Below are 25,289 nucleotides of genomic sequence, written 5' to 3' on the forward strand. Positions count from 1 at the left end.
AATGAATCCCCATTTATCTTAATTGCTCAGATATATCTGGCAGTACACTTCTTTTCTTCTTCTTTTTTTTTTGATCAACATCAAGGCAGCACACAATTCCATTATAACTGAAGTCCAGCCTTAAGTAACTGCAACTCGGAAACAAATTCAATACAGTCATTCTTCTTCAGTATTGACAGAACTATACAAGTTACTGATCTGCTTGGAAATTGATTTAAAGATTCGTTCACCGTTGGATGGCAGTATTGCTTCAAATCAATTGAGGTGTTTGAAATAAATAGTAACGTTACGCAATGAACAACGAACTGACTTTCTGATTCGAATGACACACAATTGCACACCCTGTAGAGTTTCATATAGTTGTGTGAAACAGCAATTTCCGATTTTAGGGGGATTCATAATAAGCATTCTACTTTTTTACCAAGGGGAAAACAACATCGGTATGCGATGGCGTCGATCGTTTTTTTTTTAAAGGATTTTAGTCTTAAAAAGTCGGCTGGGAAGGCAACGGCAAGCCGAGAGAGCGGCTGAGGCGGCGCTGTTGGGCCAGGCCCAGCCCGAGTGCGGCTGGCTGCGTCTGGAAGAGTTGGAGCAGGCTTTCCTCGTGCCCCGAGTTGATCAGACTACGCATGATGTTCCGATAGCGATCACGATCGCGATCCTTCACCTCGATAATATCGGGTTTAGGTTTTGGCGGGAGGATAAGCTGCACGCCGGTCTCGATCGTGTAGAACATGCGTGGTGCGTCGTCGCCTGTAGGTTAGGGAAAGTAATGAAAGAAATTCATTCATTGAGACTATTCATTAAGAAAAAAAAAAGCACGCAAAAGTCACCAAACTTTGGCGTAAGATGGGAAATACATCTACGAACGTTTTACTGCGATATGTAAATACCCATACATCCAAATAGGTCCGCATAGATAAAAGCGGCCTGTTGTTGACTTTTCTAACCGTGGATTACTCTGACAGTATTGTTGCCTTGTTTAAAACAACGGCGTAGCCAGGATTTCATCTTAGGGGGGGGGGGGGCGGTTAGTCTGCGAGGGAGCGAAGCGACCGAGCCCGAGCGAGCGGAGCGAGCGAGGGGGGGGGGGGGGGGGGAGGGTGTGGGAGGGGGGTGTCCCCCCTCCCACGGTAAGAACTTTTTGCATTTTGATGTTGTAAATGGTGCAATTTGATGCATGCTTTTGCGCGTTTTATCGACGTGAAACACTCCCACTTGTTTATGGTAGCAGTTTATTTTGATGTAGATTATTATTGAGCAATTTGCCTATAAAATGGTATAATTTAGATACACTTCTTGTATTAACTCTTTTCACTGAATATCATGAACGTGACTGAACCCGAGCGAGCGGAGCGAGCGAGGGGGTAGGGGAGGGGGTAGGGGAGGGTGTGGGAGGGGGGTGTCCCCCCTCCCACGGTAAGAACTTTTTGCGTTTTGATGTTGTAAATGGTGCAATTTGATGCATGCTTTTGCGCGTTTTATCGACGTGAAACACTCCCACTTGTTTATGGTAGCAGTTTATTTTGATGTAGATTATTATTGAACAATTTGCCTATAAAATGGTATAATTTAGATACACTTCTTGTATTAACTCTTTTCACTGAATATCATGAACGCGACTGAACCCGAGCGAGCGGAGCGAGCGAGGGGGTAGGGGAGGGTGTGGGAGGGGGGTGTCCCCCCTCCCACGGTAAGAACTTTTTGCATTTTGATGTTGCAAATGGTGCAATTTGATGCATGTTTTTGCGCGTTTTATCGACGTGAAACAGTCCCATTTGTTTAAGGTATATAGCAGTATATTTTAGTGTAGATTGTTATTGAAGAATTTGCCTATAAAATGGTGTTTTTTAAACACACTTCTTGTATTAATTCTTTTCATTGAATATCATGAAGGCAACTGAACACTAGCGAGCGGAGCGAGCGAGGGGGAGGGGAGGGTGTGGGAGGGGGGTGTCCCCCTCCCACGGTAAGAACTTTTTGCATTTTGATGTTGTAAATGGTGCAATTTGAAGCATGTTTTTGCGCGTTTTATCGACGTGAAACAGTCCCACTTGTTTAAGGTACATAGCAGTATATTTTAGTGTAGATTATTATGGAAGAATTTGCCTATAAAATGGTGTAATTTAAACACACTTCTTGTATTAATTCTTTTCACTGAATATCATGAACGCGACTGAACCTGGCCGAGCGGAGCGAGCGAGGGGGGAGGGGGGGGGGGGGGGGTGTGGGAGGGGGGTGTCCCCCCTCCCACGGTAAGAACTTGCATTTTGATATTGCAAATGATGCATTTTGATGCATGTTTTTGCGCGTTTTATCGACGTGAAACAGTCCCACTTGTTTAAGGTAGCAGTACATTTTAGTGTAGATTATTATGGAACAATTTGCCTTTAAAATGGTGTAATCTAAATGCACTTTTTGTATTAATTCTTTTCACTGAATATCATGAACGCGACTGAACCCGAGCTAGTGGAGCGAGCGAGGGGAGGGGAGGGTGTGGGAAGGGGGTGTCCCCCCTCCCACGGTGATAACTTTTTGCATTTTGACGTTGCAAATGGTGCAATTTGATGCATGTTTTTGCGTGTTTTAACGAGTTGAAACAGTCCCACTTGTTTATGGTTGCAGTATATTTTAGTTTAGATTATTATTGAACAATTTGCCTATGAAATGGTATAATTTAAATACACTAGTCATCTTGTATTAATTCTTACACTGAATATCATGAACGCTGTCTGTTCAGCAATCAAGCAGAAAAAGCATGCACACGAGGGTGTAGATAGGGGCATATCCCCTGCCACACGAAGGTGATTTTGCGTTTTCAGACCTGAAATTCAGCAATCTGGTGCAAAGTTTTGGTGCAATACTTTTTTATCGAAGTGTTAAAATCACGGAATTTAGCTCTTATTCCGAATGTGCACCATCTGTGTGTATGTATAAAGTCTAGTGAGGTAGAGCTTAGGGGAAGGGGGATTCCCCCTCCCGCACGCGGAGCTTTTGCGTTTTTAGAATTGAAATAAAGCGATCTGGGTATAGCCACAGTCTACTTCTATGCATGGCGGGGGGGGGGGGGGGCGAGCAGGGAGAAGGCGTTGGCGAGTGTTATCTCCACCCTTCCCTTCCGATGGAGCTTTTGCCTTTTTAAGGTTGAAATTGAGATATCTATCGTATACGCATATTTGATGGAATCAACATTTGGGAAATCACCAACAAAAAAAAAAAAAAAAAGAATGGGGGGGGGGGGGCTGAGGGAGGAAAGGGTCGATTAAAAGGGGAAATTCCCCTTATACATGAGGGAACCTTGAGTTTTCGGAATCTAAGTGATAAGTCTTGTGCACTCAGAATTATTCATAATATTTTGTAAATCTAAAAAGTGTACTTAGCTAGGGAAAGAGGTACAGAGGGGGAGGGTTTGGGAGGGGGACACCCCTCCCAAGCAAAATCTCTCGTGCTCGTGCAAAATCGTGCAAAATCTCTCGTGCTTGGGAGGGGGACACCCCTCCCAAGCACGAGAGATTTTGCATATTTTGAATTGAAATTCAACGATCTGGTGCACACTTTGAGTGAAATATTAAAAAAATATATATCTTATTTGATGAAAGGTTGCAAAGGAGACCCGCTTCATGTGCATACAGTATACACGCATTTTTTTTTCCGCCTCCCAAATCCCCGGTCCAAATCTTAGGGGGGGGGGGGGGGGGGGCGACCGCCCCCATCGCCCCCCCCCCCCCCCCCTGGCTACGCCAGTGGTTTAAAAGTGTGTTTGCAACTTCCGACGAGAACTGTAGTTGTCGTAGTAATTTCAAACATCGATTCACAAGCACAATTCTCTGTCTGAACAAAGCAATATTCGGCAATACAGTCGAGGCAGTTTTCATGGTAACAGACTGGCATCAAGCAACCGATCAGTTGCAGGTGTTGCTGTGGGGAATTTGGGGACTTCACTTTCTGTGTAAAAGGCCCGTCTCACTGGAGGAGACGTCGCCGCGACTGCCTCGAGTAGTTGCCGTGGCTCGTGCAACTCGGCAGGAAAAAAAAAATGACTTGCGCTCTCACCAAGAAGGCGACTCCAGGGCGACGTCCGAGACGTCTCCAAGTTAAGGCGACAGCTTATTCGCCCAGAAGGCGCGGGGACATTGCCGCGAAGTCTAAGTGACGTCTTCTCAGTTGCGGAGACGTCTTGGAGACGTCTCGGAGACCAGCCGGGACTGGACAAAGCCTCCGAAAAAAGAATACACCCCCCCCCCAAAAAAAAAAAAAAAATAATAAAAATAAATAAATAAATAAATAAATAAAAATAAAAAATAAATAAACGAATCTAACAGGAGACGTCTCCACGACCAGTGAGATTTGAGTAGCAACCATGTTGCCACCTAGTCTTCAAACCAGTGAAATACCCACTTGAAGGAGAACTCCGGCTGATTTTCAGACTTTAACGTCCATTAATCGAGAATCTATTCCATGAACACGTTTACTTATTGGGACTTACTCGACGCTCCAATGATCGTCTTGATCTTCACGCCACAAACTCGGGGCGTTGAGGCCCTCCGCTTCTTCATGGGTTTCTTCTTCGGCGGCTGAGAAATCCTCGGCGGGCCGAACTCTCCCGGAGCCAGGTAATCGGCCGGTCTCGTAGGGGCTTCGGTGGCGATAGCTTCTTCGGAAACCACGACCGACTTGTAGCTTAGACGCTCCCGAGTGAACCTGATGTGGTGAGAGATTGAAGTATTGAAGGTTCATGCAAAATGGCAGTAATGAGAAAATATCCCCCTTTTGTTTGGAGGGGATGGGGGGGGGGGGTTGACTTACACGACTTAAAAGTCGTTTGATGCTGACAAAATATTACATCCGCTGCAAGAATCTCTAAAGTTTGGAGGAGGCAGATTTGGAGGAGGAAAACAGTAGGAGAAGAAGCAGAAGAAGAGGAAAACGAGGAAGAAAAGGAACAAAGAAAACAACGAAGAAAAAACTAACTATTGGCATTTAAAAAGTAATTCATAGTGTCAATTTACTCGTAAGACCGGAAACTGTTGTATATTAAATATTTGACTAATGTAAGTGTATAGGGCAATGCTGGTGCATACAGAGGTTAAACAAAACCATAGACTTGATGACATTGAGTGAAATCATTGGGCCCTACATGTGACGGACTTGATGGGATGACACAGTGGAGATATCCCTACTGGTGACACGAGTCAACGAGTGGAAGGAATCGTTTGTGTATCGTGGAATTTGGCGGGAATTAACGGGCGGTCAGCTCACTTCTTCCAGCAGTAGAGGAGAACGGTGAAGGTGTGTATCGCCGCATCGTGAAACAACCCGCGCTCGATGATACCGTGCTGGGCGATGTCGATGATGTCCTCGGCGATCTCCTGAGGAACATTGATCTGTTACAGGATTGAGAGATGGAGAGATAGATAGATAGATACAATACAATACAGTATAATACAAAACAATACAATACAATACAATACAATACAATACAATACAATACAATACAATACAATACAATACAATATGGGTACTTATATAGCGCTCTTACAATGAGTGAACATGTATCACAGCGCTTCACAGAAATATATCCACCTTAGATAGATAGATAGATAGATGAAGAAGAAGTAACAAGGTATGATGTTTATGAGAGTATGAAAAAAAGAGAGAGAAGAGAGATAGGGGAGAGGCAAAAAGAGGGATGGAGGGTGGAGAAAGGAGGAGAGGAGTAAGAAGCTGCGAAATTTTGATTGTTCACAATCATGCTTACCTCCCTCAAACAGATGTGATGACCATCATTATAGTGGGTCCTCTGTGTCGGCACAATCGGGCTAAGGCGCACAGTGCGGTTTAAAACCGAGTCTACTTACGGGAAGTATACGAACAGTAAAGTTGCTCCCGAGAAATATATTTCTTAAAGTAATCTAAGATTCAAATCGTTTCCTGTAGAATGACACTGATAGCTACTTGCACAGTCTGCTTTTCTTCTCGGGTATTTTTCCTGGGTTAGAGTTCATACGAAGTAGTTATCAATAGGAAGGACGGGCGCGTCTTGAGACTTGTCAAGCTTTGTGGTTGCTGTGGGTAACCTTTGGGATATTGTCGAGGAACATAACCATGTAGGCAGAGAGGAATAACAAAGTTTAAGGCCAGAAAGAAAGAAAATAGCTTTGGGCAGCGAACGACCTCTTACCTGGACACGTGGTGGTACAAACGAATCCAGAAAGACATCGATGATTGCATTGGCCTTCTTCTGCACGTACTCCTCGTCTTCCAGTGTGTACGTGCCCGCCGCCGCGGCCCGTGCCGCGTTGTCCGCCAGCTGCTTAAACCTAAAAGGGAAGGTGACATGGGGTGAATTATTTTACCATTATCTCAGCAGGCAAGCAGTATGATTAAAGATTCTGATGAACACTCCACGGACTCCCGTTGGCTTCCTTTTGGGTGACGAATATATGCAAGCTATAATAAGAATAAGGGGCGGTGTATCGTAAGTATGCCGCGTATAATAATGAAGACAGATAAATGAACAGATGAAACGAGAATATACAGTAGATAGATGAGAGAAAAGAATAGAAAACATGGAAATATTTAGACAGCCCTGCAGATTAAATTTAAAGGCATTAGGCACATACTTTCGTGTTTAATGTTTTGCAGTGCACAACTTTCGGTTTTTGCGCAATCAACTCTGTTTACGCATAACTAAATAGAAAATTATCAGTTTTAACCAGAAGACATCAACTCTCTAAGTAGTCCGCATGTCCTTTAAAACAGATCATCCCAGTGAGATGCCTTAACGAGATGTCATACTTACGGATGTATTGTGTACAAGGATGATTAGTGTTATACATGACAGTTATACCTTTCGACTTCTGCCCAGAAACACAGATCGTTCTGCAACTTGTCGACCATGACGATCTTTCCACCGATGATCCGTTTACTCACGACTCCAGTCGCCCTTTGCTCTATTCACATTTAGTGACAATGACATACACGGCAATGAATAAAACATTCTTTAAAAAGAATATTTGCAGAATAGCGCGATATTTACCCATACCATATAGTTTATCATGATGGATGAATACGATATATCAAAGATGATTACGAGGTGGTCATATAACGTCCTCACCATCGTCATTATCCTTACTACGATCATCGTCGTCATTTCCATAACGAGTATTAACACCGTAATCACAACAGTGTTCTATATGATAATTATGTCATTGTGTATGGAAAATGCGCGATGTCAGCATTTTGTGTTGCTGCGTTTCTGAGGGTAATGTATACAACACGTGTATTCATAACATTTAATTTCATAGTGTAAACTTCGTTTGAATATTGCTTCCAATAAACACTTTCTCTGCAATATCATTAATCCCATCTGTCCATCTCAAGCACTGTCAATACTAGTACTCTAATTCACTCAGTCTATCCATACATTTATTGTTCCGTTTTCCCATATATCCGTCTATATCTATCTATCCATCTGTCTATCTATCTATCTATCTATCTATATATATATATATATATATATATATATATATATATATATATATATATAATCATAATAACACATACATATTAATATACCTGTCTATCTGTCAATGATTTCTGACTCGTTTTCATATCATATCTGATTTTCCTCTGACGTTGCCTCCTCTGAAATGAATTATGCCAGCTATACTCAGCATCATCACATATTCACGCTCTTTTTCTCAATCTCTAAGAGTTTCATCTACATAATGCAAAAAAAAAAGCAAAGGAAAGTACAGATGACACTAGTGTTTACTGACTCTCCACTTCTCGCTGTATCTCTCGGCCGAGGAAGTCCTTAAAGAGAGACAGGAGCCAGGGAGTCATGAGTCCCCGTCGGAACTGGCACACGTTGGTGATGAACATGTTCCACAGATATTTCTAGAAGACGAGAAACATGAGGGGCACAACAAGGATATGATTTGTCGCCTGAGTAAAGTTGTGAAATTTAGTGCGGATGCAACTCACATAATTATGACCCATATCGCACAGCAGAAGATAGATAGAATTATTTGGAACCATAGGTAATATATTTACCTTCCTGCTAGGACTTAAACGGTAAAATTGAAAAACAAAATGGTGTACTGTGTGTAAGTCTGTAAAAAAGGCATTATAATGAAATGCTGGGAGACTAAGCGTATTACAGCAGTCTTAAAACTTCTTCATTCATTATACAATGATCATCGCATAAAAAACGGTGATTGTTACTCAACAATAAGTCTCATGCAAAACTTATCATAACATTTGACTCATGGTTACAAATGCTGCATATAGTTTTCACCACGAATAAGATCATCTCGTCAAAAACACGAGTAGACTATTACATAAATAGCAGGCATAAAACTGTAATAAAAGCAAGTTTTAATGACACTGATACATGGCACTGGTATACAGCTCTTGTACCAACGTGTCTTCGACAGACGAAATTTCTTCGAAATGGGGAAGGCGAAAAGATGAGCGCAAAATTTTCCTGTAATGTGTTTATAAGCCATCATTTATATTTATAATTTTGGTCTGACTTTCATGAAACCTTCGATGTTCTGATACGTTGAACTTTACTCTTTATTCCGGCTGACGTGGGCATAGATTGAGTTTCTCTGTATGAGCGCCACCTACCGTTCTCCCTTGTCCAAAGTGGACTTGAGCGGGTTCCTCATTGATGGTGTCTTCTGTTGCATCGTCTGCGTAGGATTCTCTGTAATCTTCGAAACTGGCGCGAAAAGTTTCAGACAAGATTTTAAACATCCCCTGCATGTGCTTGACGCAAGAAAATAAAAAACAGGTCTTATACGGGCTGAATCAAATTGCCAGGATTTATATTATCATAGCAAATATCATAAGAATAGGCAGTAAATATGAGTCAGTCACTGTAAAAGGACGTGTAATGAAAGTGATGAGGCCATTATAATTATTGTTATCATTATCTAAAGTAGCCGAATGTAGTGCACTGCAGTTGTAAGCAGCAGATATCAAGGCATTCTTGTCACGGGCATGACATCTTTATGTTGTGGCAAGAAGAATGTGCATAAGAAGCATTTCTGTGTCTGTTTAGATTACACGTGAATATACTTCATACACTTCCACAGACGCACAGACGCACACGCACAGTCATGTTATATTCATGTGTACATTTACATGGGTAGGTATTTCCCATTTTGAATCGTTTATAACCATACAGCAGCGGGGTTATGATTTTTTTTTTTTTTTTTTTAGTGGGAGTGTTCCTTCTTAAAATCTACGAAAGATCTTGATGGTTGGGGCCAGTTAAGTGTCTTCACCTACTCATCACTCCGTCCTCACCTTAATTCCGTTATTCTCTACAAAAGAAAACAACAAAAAGCACGATATAAAACGAACTAAAACGACGGGTCGCATTAATTTTTTTTTTTATCCCGGCGTATTTCGCGTACTAGATATCCCCTAAACACTCACAATTTATCCTCCATGCTCTTGGCTACGCAAGTCTGAGCTGACATCAGCATCTGGGGCGTAACCTTTTCCATGTGGGGGATATCCTGGATGATGTCAGCGTCCGTCATCAGATCGGTACCTGGAAAGAGAAAAATAACAAGTACGTATATTATCAAAAAATGGTGCGATATGTAATAAATCAATACTTGAAATGTCTTCGTTGATTGTAAAAAATGCTTCCTAATTCATCAGTTTGTGCCCAGTATAGTTTGCCATCTCCTCCAGATCTTAAAACAATTGCTTTTCTCTTGATCACCCCCTCCCATCCTCTATTATTCACCCCCTCCCATCTACTATTAATCACTTTACGTTTGTTGTAATTGTTCATTGCATTCTTTTAGGTATGCATCTATGAATCTCCACAAAGCCGCAACGCGTATCTGTACTATCATTATAATGAATACAGGGATATTTTTCAAAGATGGATGGAGTTGACACCTACCATAGTTGGTGGACTTGTTGAAATACTTCTTGACGATGGCTGCCGCCTTGGCCTGTCTGACCTTTGGGTCCCTGACATTTCCCATGCGGAGCTGCTCAACGGACTGCCAGAAGGAGAGCGGGAGCTCGTTGCCTACCTCCACCTGCAGGTAGCGGCGGAAGAACTCGAAGTGGCTAGCGTCGTGCAACACTTCCACGAAGTTCCTGTTTGTGCGAGGAAAGGAAACAGCAAAAAATCGTGTCCAGGTGAAGTGATGACACTAGATTTATGACGAGGTACTTTAATCAAAGAAATGTCTAACTTTCATAGCTATTTCTGATTGGACACAAGCAGACGATTCGTATATCCATGTCCTGTCGTTATTGCGCTGTGAAAACCCGGTGAAAGCTACCGAAATGCTACCTTTTGACAATATATATGTATGTATATATATATATATATATATATATATATACATATACATATATATATATATATATATATATATATATATACATATTATATGATGAAATGGTAATATGATTAAGTGGTAAACACTTCAAAACATACCGCGGTCTTGACGGACGGTGGATAGTTTTCCCGCCTTTTCGAATGGCTCGACAGACGCCTTGCTTGGTGGTCTCTTGATCGCGCTCGTTCGATTGCGGCGTGTCCGATCCATGGCTGGAACGCTTCGCGCGGGAATGCTGCGTAGTCCTCGGTATATCTTGTGGCCGACGACGATTGATTACAGGTTTAGGTGTCGTCTTAATTTTACCTATGAAACATCAAGGGAATAATCACAATTGGAATTAGCTTGAAAAACGTTTCGTCGAAGTACGAATTTCTTTCCATAACCTTGGATGGCTGATGTGACAATTCACTACAGGCTTCAAACAGAGAAAGAGACAGGGAGGGGGGGGGGGGGGGAGGAAACTTCAGAAGAGTTGATCACCAATTAGTATCAGGAACAATGTAGTTTAATCACTAAAATAGCAACTAGTTTTCGTAAATCTTTGACTATCATAGGCCTCGATGTACAATGTAAGTTGTGTTCAAACTCTTGAAAATACTTTCACTCAACCCTACAAACATTGCTTCTTTTTGATACATTCATATTCCAACATTTTCATATAGCCATTGAATGTGCTCAAAATGTTTAGCAAACTTGTATATTTTGTTTATCGTACGTTGTAATGTTAGATTATACACTTTTTGTGAAAAATGCACAATTGTAATATGTTTAATTTGGAAATGGAAAAATAAATGAATGAGTGAACGGAGAAATGTCTCAGAGGTTATTTAGAAAAATACATTTCATTATCTCAAGCAAGGAGTTCATACATTTACAGTCCCATCTCGCTTCATACAGATAGAAAATTTCACAAAATACGTAATGAACCCAACAAATAATATCCGATCAGTAAACTTTGTGAGGATCAAATAAACAATCAATAATTATATCAATGACTAATAATTCTTCGACTTACGCTTGCGCAGAATCACCATGTGTTTTCGGCGTAGGCTCCCTTCGTCATCCGACTCGTCTTCGGGGTCGCTGAGGTCGCTCAGAACAGCATCTGCACATCCTGCGAATGATCACGATGATGATATTGATGATGGCGATAGTCCTGATCATTAACAATCATGATACCTGATGGTGACATGCGAAGTTTTAACGATGGGCTTAGGCTGTTCAAAGTAATAACTTTCTGTGGTTTTCTCTTTGGTTTGTGTGATTTGTGATTGGTTAATGGTTGTTATGGTTTTTTGTTTGTTTGTTTGTTTGTTTGTTTTTTGCCTTTTTGTCTTTGTTTCTTGCTTGGTTTTTGGTTTTTCTTGTTCGGTGCTGTCCCAGTAGGCCTAATAGAGTCGTGTAACATGTTTGATAATTTTCATGCAACATGTTTGACTGACTTATTGAGAAAGATAGTACGTTCCTTAGTCCATTCAGAATACTTGATATTCTTGTCTATCTCTATATCATGGCACTGAAATATTGATACGTATGGGCGTATGATAGGGTAATGAAAAGGCATGTACATACTATCAGTTGCTATACGGGATCCGAAGAGGACCGTCTCGTTTGTAAAAAGGTATATCGATATCTATTATACAATCGATCATGCCAAAGCCTATGTACACTTGCTGCCAAAGTTATTTTGTGAACTTACCCAAGCCGGACGCGCAGAGACCAAGCTCCACAGCCCGAAGCAGCCGGTACGGCGCCGCCGATTGGGACATGGCGCCGTCTTGCTCCGAAGCAATCGGCATCTTTCCACCGCCGTCCGTATCGCTGGGACTCGCGCCACCCTTGCGAGCCTCGATTAGGACGGACGACAGGGTCCTCTCCATCTTTGGCCCGAGCGGAGAGGCCGGTGCGTCGGGAGGAGTCGGCGTGAGAGTATGTCCACTCGCCTGATTTGATGTCGGGCTTGTGTACAGTGGGAAAACACGCTGCTGCGAGTTTTTTCGTTGACTCTACAGCCGTTAGCAATAAGGAAAGACAACGTAAAAATTCATACCAATAATCACAACATTCACTCATATTCCCTTTTCCTAAATGCAGGTAAAAGCAAGTTTGTATCTGCTCGATGTATCATCATTAATGATATGCCTTTAATGAATATAGCTTCATACACCTCACAGTGCCAAGTTTTCTCCTTGTTCAGGTTAACTTTAAGGAATAGAAAAAACAACAACATAAAGTCAGGTGAGACGAATAGAATGCTACAAGTTTCATCAGAATCGGACTAAGAAGAAACAACCTGTGGAACTTTAGTGTTTCCAGCGAATTGCGATGTTGGTAGCAACCACCACACGCAAATTGGAAAAGGAGATGTCCGTCGATTCACCACTTTCCCGTTGGTTTGTACATAAAAGAGGTGGTAGAACCATACATTGAAAATATAACATAATAATAATATGATCCAATATAATACATGTCCCCTTTGATTCATCATTGCTAAGTTATCCAAGATTGTGGAATCTAATTGGTTTGATTACAAGATTAATGTAGACACAATTTTGTTTTGTTTGTTTAAGCCAAGAAGAAAAATGGTCTCAAAGTAGAGAAACTGGAAAAAAACTGCATCGATACCGTTCTATTCAGAAAGCTGTCCAGATCCTGACGTTTGAACACGTCCCAGACTTCTCGAAGAGCCTCGCAAGAGAGGTTCTGCGCATGCACTAGCAGTTCGTCTCCCAAATTGGCGGGAAGCTGGTGGATTAGCTCGGCTGTAAGAAGAAAGCCAAGGCGAACATATTGTTCTCCTATATAGAAGAGAAATATGAAATCAGAAATCATTGCAGTCGTTGTGATCGATACGAATGGATTAACATATGCTGGTGGACAATACTGTATTAGAAATCACAACTCATGCAGTTTCCCTTAGAGGAGATGGTTCCGATGGACGCGACTAATAACTGTAAGACTAAAAATAGCACAGCGGGGAATGTCAAGTAATTCCTTGATATTTTAAAGTGATGTTAACATTTCACACGGCTTATTCTGACTTTTGAGGGGCGGTTTGAAGAGAATTTAGAGTGAGAAGTTTATTCTATGTCGATGTTCATGTAAAACCGTGTAATTGCATGCAAAGTCATTGAGAAGGGGTCTTTTATAATGATCACGATAGAAATTGAGGCCAACCCACCGGTAGATTTCAGGAAATTGTTAATGATATCTGCTGCGAGTCTCTGCCGCCATTGGCATCTCCGAGAGTCACTGAACTGAAGATCAGCAGTGAGGTACTCCTGGGCAGCGTGGAAAAATCTCATGTATCGTAATTCATTGGAGTATCCATATCTAGCCAGGAATTTCGTCCAAGGTCCTCCGGCGAGTTTATCTGATAGCATCGCATTTATCAGCAACTTGTTCTTAACTCGGTAGTTAGCTTCACCGAGATTGTAGCTTTTCAAACAAGGTATGACGATTTCTATGGAAAAGGGTTTCTGCTCAGTGATCGAGGGAAGCATTTTCGTTTTTTGTGGGATTATGTCATTGAGATGGACTGCACCGTCTTCGACGAGATCACGCGCGTCTGGTAACGATGAAACTTCTATCAACCTCCGGTCATCTTCCCTCAGCTTTTCATCGAAGGAGAGTTCTGAGTACGTCCTCTGCAGCTGTCGTTGTGCCAGGACCAACCTTTTCAAGTATTTCGTTTGGCCTTGGCGATGCTGCTTCTCCGCTTCGTGCAATGAAAAGGTATGGAGAACCTCAAGCTTCTGGAACGCCGCCCTGTTGATTTTCGAGAGAGGACAAACGGTCCCTTTCCTTCTCATAGCTAACTTTTTTAATGTGCTGACTAAAGCTTTGGTCTCCTCGCCATTGTTAAGTCCAACAAAGTCTTTCCCTGCCACTTCATTGGCCGTCGTATCTTTTTTCTGTTTTTGCTTAGCTTTCTTCTGAAGTCTCCTCTGTTTCATTCTCTCCTTCTTACGCTTTTCACGATCTTGTTGAAGAGCCTGGAGAGCCAAGAGATCAGCCTCGAGTTTGGAGCTTTGCATTTTCTCGTTGCTAGAAGATTTGCTCTTCTCATTCTTGCTGTTGTCTGCATCTTGGTTCTTGTTTAGAAACAAAGACAAGTCACCTAATCTGAATTCCACTGACTGCGATCGCGACCGTCGTCGTGCCGACGGTTTTGACACGGCGAGAGGTCGAGGACCTGCTGGGACGACAGGAGCCGACATGCGACGACTTGACAAGGATGCAAGAGAAAGAGAAGACGTTGAAGATTGTCCTACCGACGTTGAACTTGAGTTTTGACTTGACGACCTGGAGGATTCGGAGTTCCTTCGAAATTTCGTCAAATCGGCGATGTTTCCCTTGTGTTTTATGTCATCTTTAGTACATGTCTTTTCACTTGTCGATGATGAATCGTCGTTTTTTCCTGAAGACATTTCTTCCGACTCAGCAGAGGTGACAGCTATATCGACAGAAGTTTCGTTCTCTTTATTCTGGATGATCGGAGGCGCAGTTCCTTTAACAGATCGAGGTTTGGATTTCTTCTTTCCTTCCGACAAGTCTTCCCTCGAGATGTCCGTGGAAGAGTCATCCGATTCTTCCTCGTCACTCCCGGCATTTTCCATCCCTTCTTCTTCTTCTTTTTCCGGTGGCTGGTAAGTGCTGTGGGCAGAGGCTCGGGCGGAAGGTTCGCCTTTGGAAGATCCCTTTCTCGACGAGCTTCGTCTTGACCTGCGTCCGGAAGTGGCCTTTCTGGTGGAAGCCGCCTCCGGTGACGTTCTCTGACTGTCATCCGGTTTATTCAGCGGGCTGGAAGAAGAGGTGCGTGCTGGCGATTTGAGACCTTCGTCTTCAGGAGCTACATCAAGAAGAGGCGTTGAGCATCGCCGCGGTGTTGATTTCCGGGATGAGTGTTGGGACCTCCTGGATGTCTTCTTCTCAAGATCATGGCGCGAACCTGGTGACAGCAAGAGGCAACATTCACGAAGTGCCATGGATTGTACGGTATACGATAAACTCAAGCATGTCACACTGTAAATGGCGTGCATGGAAGCAGTGCAAGTTTCTTTTCTTTTCTTTTCATTTCTTGATTTCCACAACTTTTCCATGATTTTTTACAAAAAATTAATAATCATGATATGATGAAGGTAAGGACTCATGTCTACATGCATGTTTACATGATATACAATAACACAGGTAGATAGAAAAAAAATGAAAGAGCAATACAGATTGTATTTCCTATTCCAGAATGTTTGATGGAATTGCAGAGGTTCACAGAAAAAGCAAAGTTTGAGAGCGTGACAACCCGGAAAGAAATCTGTAATCTGTATTCACTTTAAAGTAATACACAATTTAGGTTTCAGTCCCTTTGGTGGACCTTTGAGCTCTTCGGGCAAATAATATTATCGATGAATACTTTGACTGTGTGTGTGTGTGTGTGTGTGTGTGTGTATGAGTCACCATTCTCTCAAAGAAATGCATTCTCTTTCACTCTAAGTAACCATTCTGGTAACATACCATAGCGTTCGCTCAATGGTGACTAACATAATGATAAAGAAGTGACTTTTTCTGTTGGTCGTAACGGGACTGCAGCATAGAAAGGACAAATTCCATGGCTAAAGTATAGGACGGTTTCACCCAAAAAGTACATCTATCTGAAATGATACTTAGTGGGTCTTCCATGAAGGAGTTGATGGGAATGAAGAATGCTCATGAAAGGGACATCACCTTCACCTATCACCGCAAAGTACTAGTACCTTCGTTGTCCCCGCAGGTTGGCATCTCTGGAGAGCTTGCCGGTGATAAGGCAGCACTTGTTGCGTCACGGACTACTGACTTTGCGGGCGACACGCTCCTGCTTCCACGGTAGCTGGCGCTCTCCTCTGAGATGGCTGGCAGAGGAAACTCCTCGGAGAGCCAGTCCTGTCCCTTGACTTTCAGCTCGTCATTCTCCTCCGTGGTGCTCTGTCTGATCTGGTCGTCTTCGGCCAGACCAGCTGAGACAGTCTCGCCTGTGTCTTCGACCTGCAGCAGCGTTGTGAGCTCGGAGCGACGAACTTTGGACGAGCTGAACATGGACATGAGGTTGCTAACGCTCTGCTTCTTGAGCTGCGCCTTGCGGATCGTGTGATGTGAACGTACGTCGGATCCACGACGCTCTTTGCCGTCGTCGTTAGCAGCGTCGGCGTCGCCATTCACGATCTCGGACAGGCTCCGAACCTTGACGGAGTAGCAGTCGGGTCGGTAGATGGTCAACGTCGTTTGGTTAAACTTTGTGAAGACCTGTTTGCAGTGCACCAAGTATCTGGGCAACCAGTAATTCTGGAATGCAAGACGGATAATACATGAGATAATTATCAGGGTCGCATGGTGTTGAATTTTGGAGGTGAATGATTAATGCCCGGTGGCCCGCTAATACCTTAGATAATATTGACAGAAGGGTAACTTCTATACAGAAAAAAATATGAGGTGATTAATTCTATCTTTTCGAAATGCACTTCTCCGTCAACATGATCTTTTGTAATAATCACAAACAGGGAAGCAATTTCTGCTAGTATACAAAGACCTGGAATACGGGCACTGGGGTAGCTAAATGCATGAGACTATGGACTTTCATTATTGAGGTCATTTATTCGAGCCTGTTGGAGGCAGTATAGTGTTCGAAAGCAAGACACGTTATACGCGTTGCCTAGTCCTTGTGGGCCCGTTTCATTTGATACGATAGCAACTCTTGCTGGAATGGCAGTTGTCATGGCAATGACAAGAATCCAGCTTCCTGATTGGCTGTTGCTTTTGGAAGTTGCCATTCCAGCAAGAGTTGCTATCCTAACATCTTTTATGAAATGGGGCCCTGGAGGAACTTTTGGTCGTTGGTCCTATCATGGTTGCTGGTTATATGCACATTTTTGTGACAGAGAAAAAAACACAAAGCCGAACTAAAAATCTCTACTCAAAAGACAAAGACTGCTCTACGAGATTACCTGGAGCGTCTTCAGAATGAATCCCTGAACGACGATGAACGCTTCGAAACCAGACATGCCCCGTGTGCTCCTGATACCAGTACCGACATTTCCTTCACTGGCCAATGGACTTTCAGCATTGCATTCTGCACGTCAAACATGAGAGAGGAGATATATTGAGCTCGGCATGAAAAAAACAAACACGCCTGGCGGTTAAGGTGTCAATTTGATTTTCTGTTCTGTTAATTTCAGAAAGGTCTTCATCTGTTTTGTACTGACCTATATTAACGGCTGGAAAAAAAAAAGTAAGCTGACTAGTTCACCATTATTCCAAGGCCAGTGTTGATATTCGTTCAGCACCCTTATCAGGTTTGTATCAAGGAAACTTTTATACTTTTCTTTTACATGCAAATCATGAACCCATTTACGCCCAACTATATTCATCATCATCATCTCCATAATAATAAAATGTATAGCCCTACTTTATTTCATCTGCACAGCTTTACGGCTGCGCTGAATCAGCAGCTTTGCCATCTATTTTCTTGATCATACCTGAATCAATTCCTCAGTCATGTTGTCAAAAGCAGCTTGTAAGTGTAGAATGATATACAGTATTATACAGTCATGTCATGTTCTGTGCTTTAGCATTTGTGTAGTGGTCTCCGATGTTAGCTAGTTTTTTTTTTTTTTTTTTCTGACCTGTCTGTTCTGTAATGCCTGCCCTGTTTTGAATTACATATTTTCTTCTTTTAAGTTTCACGTCGGTTGTATTAGTTGTCCACAGGATACATTAATTTCGGGTGCCAAATTTCAATTTCTGGCCTAAAAAAAAAGTGAGGTGTTTCGTCCACCTCACATTTTTTTTTTTTTTTTTTTGGGGGGGGGGGGGGGGGGGGGGGAGGGGGTGAGATGCTATGGTTTTACCCTATTTCGAGGGCGCTGAATCTTAATCTATATGATGCAACTCTTCCATCCCTGTGAATTTCGAGATATTCAAGACGGCCCCAAAAATCTGAAACATTTCCTTAGAAACAGTGAAAATTTTGAACAGAAATGTTAGTTTTACCCTATTCAAGGATGCTGAATCCGAATCTGCATAATCGTTTGCACACTTAGAAGTTTGTAGAACATGGACAATTCAAATTAACTCTTGCCTCGTTGAGATATTTCAAAGTCTGAAATTTCCTATATGTACTTTCTTAAAGGTGGTGGAAAATTATGCTTGAAAGAGATTCGGGATATTAAACCCACGGTGAAAAAGAATAATTTGTATTTTTACATAAATTACAGTTGAGCGACTTAGTCAAAGCAGCCAAAATGATTTCCAAAATGGCTGGCACAATGGTAATCTTTACTATAAGATATCCCAATAATGTATATTTCATATGATGTTTTCGCGCGTATCGAAAATGTTGATGTTAAAATCGTTTAAGTAAAAAAGATGAAAGATGAATTCTCCCTGGTGGCGCCGTGAACGGACGCGCAGCACAAGCCACTCGCGCAATCGTGGACGTGCACGCAACACAAGCACACACACGCGCACACACGCACACCACGCACACCACGCACACGCCCAGCAACCATACACCCCCCAATCTCAACCAAAAGACCAACCAACTAACAAAACTCAACTGATAAAACTCCATCATTGCCACGATCACAATGCATTTTGCCATGAATACAACATAATACAAATGTCTCCTATCACTCAGCAACCACACACCACCCCATCCCGAACGAACTCGCCCAGCAACCACACACTACCCTATCCCGCACGAACTAATCAGTGTAACAATGAAATATGAGATCCATTTAACAAAATACAAACAAATTCAAAAAGGCATTCATACAGGAAACACAACAGTCTCTTGTCACTGAATGCTTCACTTTTCATGCATTCTTCCCCAACCAAATAATAAAGCTCATCGCCATAGACCTCATCCCTCTCTACCACGACCACATTCACGCATCAAAATACAACAGTAACCCATCCAGTAATACTTCACTTTTCATGTATTTTTCCCAAACAATTCAAAATCCCTACTTATCACTACAAAAAAAGTGCATGACTATACCCTCACTACCACGACCACATTCACGCATCAAAATCAGTATCAAAATCATAGATTTTTCTCCAACTCAATAATAAAAAAAACCCCAACAACTCACTGTAGCTCCAACTTATCACTACCACGACCTCGACTCATCAACAGTCATACATTTTGCTGTTAATGAAACATAATCAACATCAGCATGAATTTCAGCAGAACAGCATGTGGACCCTACTTCGTTTTCACCTATTCACATAAGTGCTGAATCCGAATCTGGATGATGCATCTCTTGCATCCTTTGAGGGTTATGAGAATATTCAAGATGGCCGCCAAAATGGTCGCCCAAAACTGAAATTCGCATTTATTCCTTAATTTCCGGAATACTTTTGTTTAAAAAACATTGGAAAAAAAGACTGCTTTTTTTCCTGTCTCGAGGACGCTGCATCAAAGCCTTGATGATTCAACTTTTGCATTGTTGAGGAATTCTATTTTGAGATATTTAAAATGGCTGCTAAAAACTGAAATTCTCATGTTTTGTACGTCGTGAAAATTTTGCTTTTGTGTGATTCAAGAAGTCGAACGGTTGGCTGCTAAAAAACTGAAGTCTTTATGTTTCCTTGTACGTCGTGAAAATATGCTTTATGAGTGATTCACGAAGATGAACCTACGGGGAAAACGAATAATTCATATCTTACATTGTCATTGTCTTTGTGTTCGTATAAGTGTCATCTTGATATAATAGGAGATTTCCATGGCATCGATGTACCTGCGATTTTATGCTGTTTAATATCTAGGACTTCCTCATAATCATGTGGCTTCATCGAGTTACTAGCAAAGTGTTGAGACATTTCATGATTATGTACTGTGTCGTGTGTGTCTCTCTCTTCAAGCATAAGACTGCCAACGGTTACATATTACAAAACGGCCAAATAAACACATTCTTCCAGTTGTACGTTGTGATGATTACTGATGTAAAGGTTTGTCGAAACATATACTTACGATTGCGAACTCGCTTCATCTTTTCGAAATCAGGCAGTTTGAGGTTTCGATTCTTGAAAAACTTGGCCTCCATGCGCTGGTACATGATCGTCCATTTGTCGGCGTCGTAGTCGGCGGCCTTCCTGCGAAATTTCTCCGCGTCGAGCCAGAACTGCACCAGATTGTTGCCCGCCGTCTTGGCGATGAAACAGCGGAATCTGCGCATGCCCGACATCCGTCTCAGCCAGCGAGTCATCAAACAGTGGTCCATCATTTTGTCCCTGGCGCCTGAACAATGATGACATGATGCAGTACACTGATACAGGATCGAATTCAGAGACTTGATACAACTTTCCGGTTTTTGGCCGGAGATCTCCCACTTTGAAGCCATCTTTTCAAAATTTCTCTCATGAGTTTGATTTTCTCACGCTTTCTAATAGTTGTGAGTCTCCACCTTAAGATGTATTTCCTTCCTCAAAATTCAGCTTTCTCCCTCCCAACTCTAGATTTGTTATGTTTGCTGAAAATAAGGCCAAGATAGCACCAGACACAGTTTATAATCCTACAGCTTGCGACCCCGGACACTTTGGATGTAGAGTTTCGCGCTCCCGATTATTATGGGCTACTAATATTGTGTGCATGTTTGCGCGATTAGAGTCTCCAGTTTGTTAAAGAGGGTCCTGGGGGCATTTCCTTATGTCAGATATTTCTTCTGACGAACTATTGGCTACTGAAATCCTTGCATCCAATTGGCTGAGAGCATTGTCCGACAAATTATGCTTCATGAAATGCCCCCCCCCCCCCCCCAACAGGTATTTTCCCCTCCGGGGTGGGTAAGTCCATGTGAAAATAGTTATGATTATTTCGTTAAAGTTTCATTGTTATCACAATTACCATCATTATTTTGTTTCAAGTTCAGAAAGTAATTTCATAAAAATGTCATCCTAAAATACCCCAAGCACTTGTTAATACCACACAAAAACCCTAAGAACAAAACACGATTACCCTCGGAAATACCACAGCGTCATCTTACACTACTTGTCTCTTTGTGTCATGGGGATTATCTTGTCATTTGGTCACATCAAATGTGGACTAGTTGCTGCGGTGCAGGAATGGACAGGATAGGAATAGGACACGCGAACCCAGGCTAACATGGCAGTGCAGTTAAAAACCCTCACCTAACAATTCCGGTGTTTATGTATTCTTTTGAACTTCTTGTACATTCAACTTTCATCTCTTTGAAGCACAACCGGACCCTGGCAAAGGTAAGCACCATAATTATGAAACCTTTATAAATGATTGTGATCATCATCATCATCACCATCATCATCGTCGTCATCATCATCATTATCATCATCATCATCATCATCATCATCATCATCTACAGTGCGACAACTTACCAATGCTATCGGCACCGTAGTTGATGACCAGGTGCAGCTGTGTTTTCTGCAGCTGTTTGCAGAACAGGTACTCGAGATAGAGGTCGCTCTTGAAGAAGAACGGGGCTCGCTTGGTACGCACCCATCTCATCAACTTGACTCTATCCAACCTCTGGTCAGTTTGCCGGGAGAGAAAGACAAGCACAGAATGTAGTGGTATTACACGCTTATTCCACGTGATTATATATTAAAGTCACATCGAACAACCATCTTCGCAGGACTCAAGAAATATGAACACGCAGATAGTGAGATCATGAATCTGTGCATGTAAGAACAAGGTTGAATTATTACGTCTTTAAAGGGACATTCCAGACGATTTTCATAATTTCACATCATGTAGTACATAAATCGACAACTATATGTATAGGTTTGTGGAATTTATTGTGGTTCTTGAGCAGAGAAACAATACTTTGAAAAATCTTATACAAATTACACTGAACAAGGATGACGACATAGGAGGTTCACATATTTCAGAAAAGTAGCAGTGTAATTTCATTACAATACTGCTTGCTTGCGAGTTCACCTGTGTATAATCTATGCATGCCTTCTTCTTTTGTTCTGCTTCCTTGAGCCCCAACTCATGCATTCTTATGGTGACTCTGCCATGTCATCATCCTTGTTCATTGCAATTTGTTCTAAATTTTGAAAATATTCTTATTCTTCATCCCAATTATCACAAATTCTGAAACTCTGTCCTCAGCAAAACTAATTTATAGTTGTTCAAATGCAAAAATCTGAAAATCAACCGGAGGTCTCCTTTAAGCGGAAGGTTGATGATGCAACATATTAACCAATATTTAGTTATTACTGACGAAGGATAAACTTTCTTTTTGTCAGGGCAGAGCCTTTAAAGATTTCCAAGAAAAAAGAAATTTTTCCTGTTGTTACATCAATAGCTGTGTCAATTATTTGAGCTGAAATTTCACTCGTGTTCTTTTGGTATACCACAGGCCATCTCCTGAATTAATATGTGTAAAATCGAAAGCTCCAGAACTACTTTATATTTCTAGCTGATTTTGTTATTATGATTCTCTTACGAGGACCACACTGCGACAATCACACTTGGAGTGCACAATAATATGTAGCACTAATAGCAATAAATGCAGAAAGATGGCATGGACTTGTATAACTTTAATTAATTAATTTATTTTTTATTGGGAGTACTCTAGTTTCCTATTGTAATTAATCGAAAGATTGGGCTTTCATTGAATGGATTTTCTAAACTGACTAATCAAGTCGGTTTATTGCCACTTAAAATATAACGCCATGTTGCATTGGCTATTCTACGCCCATTAGGGTATAATTAGGTTCAGTTCAGGCGGGCGCGCCTCTTGTTTACGAGGTCATAACCATTATTTCCTCTGTCACAGTGCGATCAGCTGTGGCAAGTTGCTAACCCAGCATGATCATCGTAATCATCGGTTCAAAAACAGGGTCTTCGAATCCCCAGATGCAATGCATCAATAGCGTGTATTGACGGAAGCTACAACATTGTGATGAAATTTCTGTCTTACGTATTGCGTTCTCTTCAATGGCGGATCCAGCTCGAAACTTTGGTCGGAAAATCGGTACAGCAGTTTTTGAGAAAACACCTGTCCAACAGAAATAGATACGCATCTTTATAATCGTACCGCAGACAAAACAGACTATAATGGCCTTTATGAATAAAAGATTTGCGATATGAAGAAATTGTTATGTATACATCAATAATAATGTCATAATAGAGGAATGCATTAAATGCCAATCGCCTTGATTTTAATTCAAAATCAGAATTTTCGGGGGCCTCCCCCTTCGTCAGGGATGAAAGTGCTTATGAATTTTCCACAGTGATATTAACAGTAATTAAATCAAGGCAATTGGCATTTAATGCATTCCTCTATTGCGACATTATTATTTCTATTTCTAGTACTGCCGATACGCGGAGCTAATACAATGTTTGTTATGAATAAATAAATAAATATTATATATATATATATATATATATATATATATATATATATATTTATATATATATGTATAATACATTATATATATGATAAATAAATGAATATATGAATATATATATATACATGTATATATATATACATATATGTATATATATGTATATATATATACATGTATATATATTTATTGATTTATTTACATGTATTATTATGTAATATAGGTTTGCGATGGATTATTGTTAGTTCTGTACATAATGTATACATATAGAAAATACAATTATGTTTTCTTCATTTTGTTACTCTTTTTCGCATGTATTTTGTTAATGTACGTTTTTTTTTGCAATTATTACAAATAGTGTTCTGCTCATACATTGTATATATAATCTTTCTGTCTATTTAATGGAAATGAAAAATACATTTAAACTTGAACTTGAACTTGAACTTGGGTCACTGATCTTACCGGAAGTGAGAGGAAGACGTTGAGATAGTCCACAAAGGTCTTGTCACACATGAGTCTTGCAAACTCGGATTCCGTGGGGATTTCCCCTGATAGACAAGAATGGAAGATTTGACAGTTGTTTTTGTTTTTAGGAGGCAAAGAGGAGACTGGGGGTAACGTTTATTTGTTTGAAAATGCATGGATATGCATTGAACGAAGACAGACAAAGTTCGATGGCAATGCCTGTTATATGCACCTTTTACGAATTATTCGTTCACACCATACATGTCTTCGAAACGACGAAAATATAAAATCGTCACTGGAATCAAATGATTTTTCCCCTTTTTTCGACTCTGAAGTCTTCGACTTCTCCACATAATTCGTATTTGAATTATGAATATGACATGAATTTATTCTGACATTTTTACCTTACGCAAGTGGAACGTCCTATTGAATCATCATCTCTCCTTTTTTTTTGTGTGTGTATTCATGATTTTGTGTCATCACAAGATACTGAACTCCTGTCGATTTCTCGGGTAATGCTCCAGTCACTGTACTGCCTGTAATATACCTGTCTTGTTGTCTGATTTTGTAACAAATCGGATTGTAGCTATCTTCAGCATATCTGGTTACCGAGAACTCTCATGTGATATTCAAAATTTCGAGCGAAACTCTGCGAAATGATAGCTGAAGCTATGATATTATGAACATAATTGTATAACAGAACATGTGTGCTAGCCTATGAAGCACTAGTCTATGGATATGCGAATAGAAGTTGAGGAATTTAACTTTCTATGTAATATCAATTTCTTCGCGCAAGTAATGTGTAGAAATGTCATACCCTTCGGGATAATGTCGCCTGTGTCTGGGCCCATATTCGATTTCCCGCTTTGTTCGGGCCAAGAGAGCTTGAATTTAGTCCTCGACGAAACTACATGATTCCTATCTTCTGACTACTGACGCATGTCTCCATCAGCTCTGCGCATAAAGCCATCTTACATACAGATAAAGATTGACTACAAGTGGTTGCTAAGAAACGAGAGGATATCCCCAGGGATAAGCTGCGCGGAAAGTTTGCGTGTATGTGAGAAAGAGGGA

The 25,289-nt window shown here is 41.2% G+C and overlaps 1 protein-coding gene across 1 annotated transcript; it reads right to left on the reverse strand.

Annotated features, from left to right (window-relative positions):
- Positions 1-484: 484 nt before the first annotated feature.
- On the reverse strand, positions 485-25,066 carry LOC139739763 (uncharacterized). The gene is made up of 22 exons (XM_071650360.1): positions 25,033-25,066; positions 24,213-24,298; positions 23,324-23,401; positions 21,771-21,921; positions 20,392-20,658; positions 17,363-17,487; positions 16,139-16,703; positions 13,570-15,339; positions 13,014-13,186; positions 12,088-12,394; positions 11,404-11,502; positions 10,484-10,691; positions 9,935-10,137; positions 9,454-9,571; positions 8,638-8,731; positions 7,782-7,902; positions 6,851-6,953; positions 6,182-6,320; positions 5,260-5,384; positions 4,638-4,701; positions 4,487-4,574; positions 485-753 (listed from the first exon to the last, which is right to left on the reverse strand). The coding sequence occupies exons 1-22, from the start codon at positions 25,064-25,066 to the stop codon at positions 485-487; spliced, it is 5,187 nt and encodes a 1,728-aa protein (XP_071506461.1).
- Positions 25,067-25,289: the final 223 nt, after the last annotated feature.

The sequence above is a fragment of the Diadema antillarum genome, unplaced genomic scaffold, assembly GCF_040938485.1.
Source record: "Diadema antillarum isolate AM-2024a unplaced genomic scaffold, OU_Dant_1.0 seq00000817_RagTag, whole genome shotgun sequence".
In the NCBI taxonomy this organism is placed as follows: domain Eukaryota; kingdom Metazoa; phylum Echinodermata; class Echinoidea; order Diadematoida; family Diadematidae; genus Diadema; species Diadema antillarum.